Source organism: Buceros rhinoceros, unplaced genomic scaffold (genome assembly GCF_000710305.1).
Source record: "Buceros rhinoceros silvestris isolate BGI_N320 unplaced genomic scaffold, ASM71030v1 scaffold26077, whole genome shotgun sequence".
NCBI classification, from domain to species: Eukaryota; Metazoa; Chordata; class Aves; order Bucerotiformes; family Bucerotidae; genus Buceros; species Buceros rhinoceros.
The window spans coordinates 1-8,328 of record NW_010421928.1 but is presented as its reverse complement, the minus strand read 5'-3'; the positions used below and the strand labels follow the sequence as shown (position 1 = coordinate 8,328).

The window sequence follows — 8,328 nt, the reverse complement described above, 5'->3', positions numbered from 1 at the left end:
AGCAGGAGCATTAGGTAGGACAGGATCTAGCACTCTGCACCACGACAGGAAAGATCATTCTCCTGGGTTTCTCAGCTGGACCTAAGCGATGAAGGCACAGAAGCGCCTGGCCCATGTCCTAGAGGATATGGGACCTGAGAGTTGCAACCCAAGGAGCACAGTGGGACAGTGATATAGCCTCAGATGACATGGACAAAGTGGACACAAGCAGACAGAGGAGCTCAGTGGGATACATGTGGGGGGAAACAGAGTGTGGGGGCTGCCAGAGCTATAGGATTTCAGTGGCTGTGCCCTGGTTGATACGAAAGGCTTGGCACATGCAAGGAGAGCACTGCACTGCCCACTGAGCAGGAGTTTTCCTTACCCTGGCTACCTTTTCTTGGGAACTACCCAGCTGCCTCAGGGTCACAAAGCTGAACCGACCTTCCTATAGGCCTCCCCATACCATCCTTCCTCGAGAAGCTCATGGCCTCATTGGGGGAGCAACCATACCTCTTGCCCAGTCCTGATCACAGACTCCAGCAGGGCTCCTGTGTAGCAGATGGAGGATTCCGGAATGTCCGCATGGCTATGTGGAATAAAACAACGGAGCATTAGAGCTACAATGCACCAACCCAACCATCCTGACACTGCACGCTGCACCCACAGGCAAGGGTCAGCCCAAGGATGAGGAATTACACCACACAATGAAGGTCATGATGAGAACACCAATCTCTGTGCATTCCTCCCATGCCCAGGTTATCCAGCCAAAGTTGCCCAGCAACTCGTGCAGCTTCACAGGAATCAAAGCCATCAACATGCAGCCTTTCCTCACAAGATCCCTCCTCAGGTCAGGACAGAGGCCTATGCAAACCCTTCGTTCTGTGCAAGAGGGTCTCATTTTTGGCAGACAGTATAAACTGCTCCAAGGAAGCCTTCCAGGGCTGTAGGGAGACACAACCTTGTGAACCGCTACAAAGTCTCAGAGTACTCCATGAAACATCCTGCATGGTCCAGACAGCTCCTCTTCCAGCTCTGCCAACGAGTGCCCAAACATCCCACCTGCATGTAAGGGACAGGACCATGCTGCCTCCTTGCCCTCTGCATTACCATCAGCAGAAGCTACAGCACCATGTGCTTGTCCTCCCCACCTTCTCTTGGGAAGCAGTTCACATCCACGTCCCCCAAAATGCAAAACGAACAGTGTTATCAGGGATGTGGAGATCATTGCCAGGAGAGCAGCAATGATACCCCCAACACCTGCAGGTTCCCTAGCTCCAGCTTGGTCTGACTTACAGCTTCAGCAGGTGCCTGACAATCTGCTCAGGAATGAGACGTTTCTGGCAGATGGTGTCAGCCTCCCACACCACCGCCTCACAGATGCTGCCATCCTGGAACCGCCTCAGCTCTGATTTCTCCCCCCAGAAGGTCCGGAAGTCCAGGGCCTGAGGGAGGACATTGGCCAAGACAGGCCAGGGACACGGGTCACCACTGGGGCCGGGTGAACCATTCCTGTCACCATCAGCCAGCCTCACAACCAACTGCAACCACCTCGTGGCACCAGCTCTGCTCCACCCTTCCCAGCAAAAGCAGGGCTCCACTTACCTCAGGGTGATCGGCCTGTGGACCCTTCTCCAGCGTGCTGGCAGCGAACTCAGGGACAAAGAGGAGCCCAAACGTCAGGGGCCCAACATCCTTGTGTTTTGGGGGCTCAGCATCAATCGGCCACTGTGGGAAAATGGGGAACATGAAGTACATGGAGAGATGAGGCTGCTGGAGCAGCAGCTGGTGGGGTAGCTGCTGTTAGATGAACCTCCTGCTACGTGCTCTTACAAGCATGGACAGGGAAAGCCCCATTTAAGAGGTCTCCCCAATGATAAAAACAGTAGTCTTCGCTCTGCTGCATTATGGGGCCAGGACTTCTACCCAGACCAAGTGTCCCAGCTGCACCCCACACCCCAGCGCAGGGACTCAGGTCCTGTGTTCCCCACAAAGGCGACAGGTCTGTCTCCTCCTGCAGTGAGCAAAGACCCCACGTCCAACAGTGCCACAAGGGACATATGAGACCACACATGATGTGAAGGATGCAACGTCATTGCCAAGGTGCATTACCTCAGGGATCTGGGGCAAAGAGTGAGCCACGAGCAGTGCTCTGCCAGCCAGCCCACGGGCCAGCAGCGAGACAACGAAGGGAAGAGCCGCGGCCACATAGTTCCCACCCCGATCCATCAGCTCGTTCAGCAGCTGCATCTTCCTGCAGGCACTCTGCAGCTTGGAGACATGCTTCAGGCTACAGAAGGAGAGAAGCTGGTCACGACCTCTTCCACCAAATCCCTTCTGAGAGAAAGATATGCTAAAGGGTGGATAAAGTAGCAAGCTGAGGGTCCTGACCCAGGACAGGGACTAGAAGAAGACACATTGCACTTTGGCATCTCAGTGGGAAACAAAGGAGATGCTGGTCTTTGGGACAGTCACCATTCCCAAAGGCCAAAGCATTGATCTCCTCCTCCTGGAAGGCTAACTGGATAGTAAAAGTGGAATGGCCAAATGCAAGAGGCACCCATGTCTATCTCGGAGCTGGATGGCCAGCTCCCACCAGGCAGGTCTGAATCCACCCCAGTCCAGAGCCAAAAGCAGCCCACCCCTCTCTATACAGGCTCCTCAGCACTACCCCACCAGCAAAGCAAGACTCACTGGAAGACATGGTCAAAGGCTCTGAGCATGGGCTTTGCCGTCATGAGCAGCACCTGAAAGCCATCCACCATCCGATCATCTAAAATTTCCATGGAGCGCTTGGCTTCAAACTGGACCTGAGCAAGGAGACAAGACAGAGCAAGAGCACGAATGGGAGGGGAGAAGGAAAGCAAATCCTCCAGCAGCAGTCACCAATGCTCTCCATCAACTACGCCACCCCAGCTTCACAGTCACCAGCAGACTCTGACCTGACAGCCTCTGTCCTCAGATTGAGGCAACCTGTTGCTGCTGGCCAGAGAGTCCCTCCTTGATACCCCTGCCATCAAGATGGGTTTTTTCTGCTTCATCCCACTGTTAAACAGCTGCTTGGCTTCACCCAAAGGTGCCCACAAAGGGGAAAATAACTTTCCTCCATGATTCAAGGCAGGTAAGGCAGCACTATGTCCAAGTTAAAATTCACTTCAAAGCTTCAGAACTGGAAATGGATGTTAAAAGCATAAAAAGCAACACTGAACCCCCTTTCCCACATCCAAGGTCATCCTCCAATGTCTAACCAGCCTCTGCCTGCCTCAGCTCACTCCTAAGACAGCATCTCAGGACGCTATCACAACCTTCTCGGTACCTGGTGGTATTTGCTGGCAGTCATATCAGCGCAGAGGTTCACCAGCCCTGAGGGATCCACAAAAACCACTTCAAATGCCTGATGGAAGTCATCTAGGACAGGCTGCAAGAGCAAATGTGGTCCTTAGTGCCACGACACAGCACAGACACCAGGACACCACTACCTTGTTGCCATCCAACATCCCTACACCAGGCATGCCCCTGCCTGGGCAGTGTTGACAGCACAGCCAGACACAGGCACAAGACCCACCCTGGAGGGCAGCTTACCAGGGAGGCATCCACATCCTTCGCTAGGCTGATCCCCGTCACACTCAGGTCAGTGGTGGCTGTGGGTAGACAGGAAGGAACAAGTCACACCACCACTTATATCTCCCCCACCGGTGACAGTGGCACAGCCACTTGTTAATACCAGCGCTACAAAGCAGACCTTCATGGGACCTACCCACTCCTTTGCAAGCTGCTCCATCCAGCCCTGCTCTGCTGCCTCATCTCCTGTCCATCCCACCCAAAAGGTCTTAGCATCAGAGAGACAAAAGCCACAATTCCCGCTTCCCCCACTGTGTTCAGGCTCCTTGTGAAGACTCTGACACCAGCTGTTTCCTTCGAAGAGAAGCCCCTGGAAACTCACCCAGGAACTGCAGGGTGCTCCTCAGCACCTGGTACCCACTCATCATCTTGACAATATTGCGTTTCATCAGCAGGTAGGCAACCACCATGGAGACCAAGAAGCCACTGAAGCACCCTAAGCCCTGTGAAAACAGAGGCCAGAGTCAGCAAGAGCTTAACAAGACACCACAAGCCCCAGAGCTCCCCCCACATGACTGCATCTGGCCTCTGTCATCTCCAGCAGAGCAGCCCCCAAACCCCAAGCATGCCTGGAAGACACTGAGGCAGTCCTGTGCAACGAGCAAATATATGGATCCCCTGGCAGGAAGGCAACACCTCAAAGTATTTTGGAAAACAGGACGAATTAAAAAACAAACAAAACAAACAAACAACAAAAAAATCCAAAACCACATTACATCATTCCAGGGACCTCAAAGAAGCACAACTGTCCAACACTCATTGTAACCCACAGGGCAGAATGAAGCACCTTGAAACCCAATACAGCTCAAATTAGAGTCTAAAGCCACCACATCACCCACCAGCACCAAATCATCACCTTTCCATCCTCGGGAAGGGAAAGCAGGCCAAAGTCAGGTTATCCAGCCTGCCCTGTCCCCTGGCACAGGACATACCTTGCTGAGCTGCCGCTGGTTCAGCCAAACTTTGAGAAGGGCCAGACCATCCTTCATGCCTGGGAAGTCAGTGGCTGCACTAGACAGGAAGTGCAGGTGGGACAGCAGCACAGTGTCACACAGAATGGAGTTGTTGTAGTGCGGAGTTGGTGGCTCATTGGCTCCTACATGATGATACAACAGCACAATGGACCCAATCACAAACCTCCTGTTCACCAAAACAGGCTGCAGCAAATCCACCTCCAGGCACTGGGTGCAGTCTCTGGCTGAACCAAGCAGCTTCACGCTCCCCCAGCCCCAGGCCTTACCTTCTTTTGGGGTGCTCTGCTCCATGAACCAGGCTGTCCGGACGTTGTTCTTGCTGGGATAGAAGCGGCTGGGTTTGAAGAGACCCGGGGCAGGACAGGCATGGAGTCGGACAGTGACCATCTTCTCATCCTTGCCTGTAGGCACCAGGGAGTAGATGTGCAGGAGGAAAAGATGTCAGAGAGTAACTTGAGAAAACAGAGACTGTTCCAGCTTGGGGAAAGCAAAAACCTCCTTCCCAGCAAATCTCAGAGCAGAGAGTGACTATATGCCAGAGCCAACACTAACCCTGGGATCACGTTGCTCATGTCAAGTCTCTCTTCATCCCCACTGCCTGGTCTGGTATTCCAGCACTCTCCTGCCTGCCCTGGCCCTGCCATGCCACTGTCTGGGTCTGTCCCAGCCCCTAACTCACTATCGCCTAGGGTCAGCGGAAACAAGCAGCACCCAGCAAACTGCGCGTCTCACGTCATCTCAGGGAAGAGCCAGGCTGCACACAGCTGCCTGGGGAAGGCAACAGCGTGGCGGTGAGCAGGGCGGGATGAGTAGGGGGGAAGGATGGTGTGAGACAGAGATATGTTTTTGTACAGTCTGCTTTACTCCCTGAAATACCTAAAGGGTGGGTCAGCCAGCAAGGCCAAGGCTGGGGACCCCAGCCAAGGTGCAGAGGGGGATTGGGAGGGGGCAGAGACCTTGAGGACTAGACTCTGTGGGGAGGGAAGGGACAACTAGGAGCATCTAAGCTCTAAAACTGACTGCCAGCTGTGACAACAGCCCCAGACTGCCCCCTCTCCAAAGGCCTGTTACAAGACCACCTCCAACACCTAATGCCAGTAGCCACTCAGACTCCCCACCAGAGCAAGGCTCAAGTGCTACCTGGAGGCCTCAGGAGCAGGATGGGCTTGAGATGGTTGCTGTTCATGTAGGCAAACTTCACACTGCCAAAGAGCTTCTCCTTGGAGAAGTGCTGGGCAATATGGGCCAGGTACAGAGCTCTCTTACGGTGGTAGCGCTGATTCAGGTTATCTTTGTCCTGGAAGATTTCCTGGTAAGAAAGGGACAGAGCAATCCCACCTCACCTACTTGCAGAGCCTGGTTCAGCCCAAGGCACTACACCACCTGCCCTTCTCCATGGCCCCACAGCAGCCCTGTCTCAGCCAGGTGGCCACAGCCCCAGGGAGCTCCGGGCAGTCAGGAGGACTACCTTGCTGCTGGTTCACCAGGCTCTAGGATCACAGAATAGAGCCACAGAGCAAACAGAGCGTCGCTTTAACTCAAACCCCATGAGAGCAAGTCTGGGCAGCAAGGGAGGGAGCTCTAGAGGGGTAACAGCCTGCGAGCACCACCCGCTCTGTTAGTCTTCAGAGATGGGGTAGAAGAGCAATGGGGTATGAAGCCAGACACCCTCTATCGCCCCAGCAACGTGGGCATCCCAGGCAAAGAGAAGGAAGATCCTCATGAGGAACTAAAATCAAAGCAGCTGCCACCTCTGACAGAACATTCAATGAGAGCAGACTCCCCAGCTCCTCGTGGGAGTCACCACGCTGCATGTCCATATGCAGTAACTCACTCAGGAATGGAGAGGACAGGGCAGGGTTGGTGGGGACAGGGTTCAGCCAGGCCCCAGGCCACTCAGGGGCAGGCGTGGCCAGACTCACCCGCGGCATGGTCACCGCCACATCGACATTGATCTCCGGCTTAATGCAGGTGCCCAGCAGGTAGCTGCCCACCACCTTCAGCTCAGTCGGGGGCACAAAACGGAACTTCCCCTTCACACTAAATGGCACCTGCAGGAATGGGACCTTCACGCCCTCGGGGAGCCAGGCCTGGTCAGTGAGCTGCGAACAAACAGGACACACGAAACGCTCTAAGCATCACCAGCAGCAGATGTGCAGGAACCAGGGACCCTCTCCTCAACAGCTGCTGGCACCTGCACCCCGGGCTTAAGACAAAATGTCCCCATCTCCCCTCCAAGACAAAACAGAGTATTATTTTTTCAGGTCCTCAAGGACACAGTCCATGAGGACCTCTGCACAGCAACAGAGCCTGCTCCATACAGGGATCTTGCCAACTCCTCCATCCCTCTGGAACGTACTTCAGTTTCTGGGGTCTCTGGGAGGGCGCTCAGCAGGCTGTTAATATCATGGAGGAAGGCATCAATCTTTTTCTTCTTTGTCTCCTTCAATGTCACCTCCTTCAGAAGCTCTTCGATCTGTAGGGGGAAAGGAGACCATCAAAGGCAGCTGCAACACTAGAATTGCTCCTGCCCTTTGCCTTGTCCTCCACCACCAGCCACAAGCCAGGAAAACACACCTGCATCTCTCCACAAACCCTGCCTGGAGCTAGGAGTCCGGTCAGCCAACGCGCAGAAGGATGACACAGCTCCTGCCATCTCCTGTGAAGTGCTGGATGGCAACCAACTCCATTCCACTGGCTTCTGTGTGAGGCCCCACCACAAAAAACTGCTGTGATCCACACAGGCATGGCTCTCAGAAAGGCCTTTGCTGTGACAGAGTATCAGCTGCAGGAAATGACCACACAGGTTCACACCACGAACCCTAGAGATCCTGCTTCCAACACCAGCAGTCAGACAGGAGATCAAAGCTGCTCCTCATAAAAATGACCAGTGTTACAACCAGCAGTAGCCATATAGCTGCCAGCCTGACTCTCACCAACACAGGCAGCTTGCTTTCCCCGGACACAAAAGAATCCAGAAGCTGGTCAAAGGGAGCAGCCAGGCACAGCTGGTGATGTTACTGCCTCACCCCGGTTAGCACTAAATCACTGCAGTGAGGGATTTGGTCACAATTCCACCACACTGCAGCCATGTGCTGGGAAGGTTCAATTTTAATGGTGTGAAAGAGGCACAGGATGGTGATAGGAATTACGGCAGCATTATGAGTAATATGTTGGACTCCTTGTGAAGCCTTTGCCTTCTCCTAGGCAACAACTGATAGGACAAGGAGAAATAGTCTCAAGTTGTGCCAGAGGCGGTTCAGACTGGACATCAGGAAAAATTTTTTCACGGAAAGAGTTGCCAAGCCCTGGAGCAACTGCTCTGTGCAGTGGTGGAGCCCCCATCCCTGTAGGTATTTAAAAGACGTGTAGATGTGGCACTGAGGGACACAGTTCAGCGGTGACCTGGCAGCGCAGGGTGAACGGTTGGACTCGGTGATCTTAAAGGTCTCTTCCAACCAAAGCGATCCTGTGGTTCTATGATTGTGTACCTGCTCTGAGAGGAGCGGCTGCTGACAAAGTTACCAGTCAGAGGCCTCAGGGGCCTGGGGTCTCTTCCCCAGGCGGTTCCTGTGAAGCTCTGGGTCCGGGGTCCCGCTGCTGCCCGCACACCCCCCACCGCCCGGCTCCGCCCCGCTCTGGGGCGCGCCTCCCGGCTGACCTGCAGGCGCAGCAGGCTGGAGTGGAAGAGATCCTCCGTCTCCTTCAGCTGGCTGAGCTCCTCGCTGGTCGGCGGTTTGTAGAGCTCGGCCCG

At 54.5% G+C, this 8,328-nt stretch overlaps 1 protein-coding gene across 1 annotated transcript in view; it reads right to left on the bottom strand.

Annotated features, from left to right (window-relative positions):
* NOL6 (nucleolar protein 6 (RNA-associated)) overlaps positions 1–8,325 on the bottom strand; it is a gene marked incomplete at both ends in the record, with an annotated part of 14,640 nt that extends 6,315 nt beyond the window's left edge. Inside the window, 14 exons of the mRNA XM_010139879.1 lie at positions 493–568; positions 1,276–1,424; positions 1,585–1,707; positions 2,092–2,269; positions 2,674–2,789; positions 3,296–3,397; positions 3,562–3,620; positions 3,923–4,043; positions 4,533–4,696; positions 4,841–4,975; positions 5,715–5,883; positions 6,497–6,676; positions 6,934–7,050; positions 8,236–8,325. Coding sequence (XP_010138181.1) covers positions 493–568; positions 1,276–1,424; positions 1,585–1,707; positions 2,092–2,269; positions 2,674–2,789; positions 3,296–3,397; positions 3,562–3,620; positions 3,923–4,043; positions 4,533–4,696; positions 4,841–4,975; positions 5,715–5,883; positions 6,497–6,676; positions 6,934–7,050; positions 8,236–8,325 — 1,779 coding nt within the window. The remainder of the gene's footprint in view (positions 1–492; positions 569–1,275; positions 1,425–1,584; positions 1,708–2,091; positions 2,270–2,673; positions 2,790–3,295; positions 3,398–3,561; positions 3,621–3,922; positions 4,044–4,532; positions 4,697–4,840; positions 4,976–5,714; positions 5,884–6,496; positions 6,677–6,933; positions 7,051–8,235) is intronic.
* Positions 8,326–8,328: the final 3 nt, after the last annotated feature.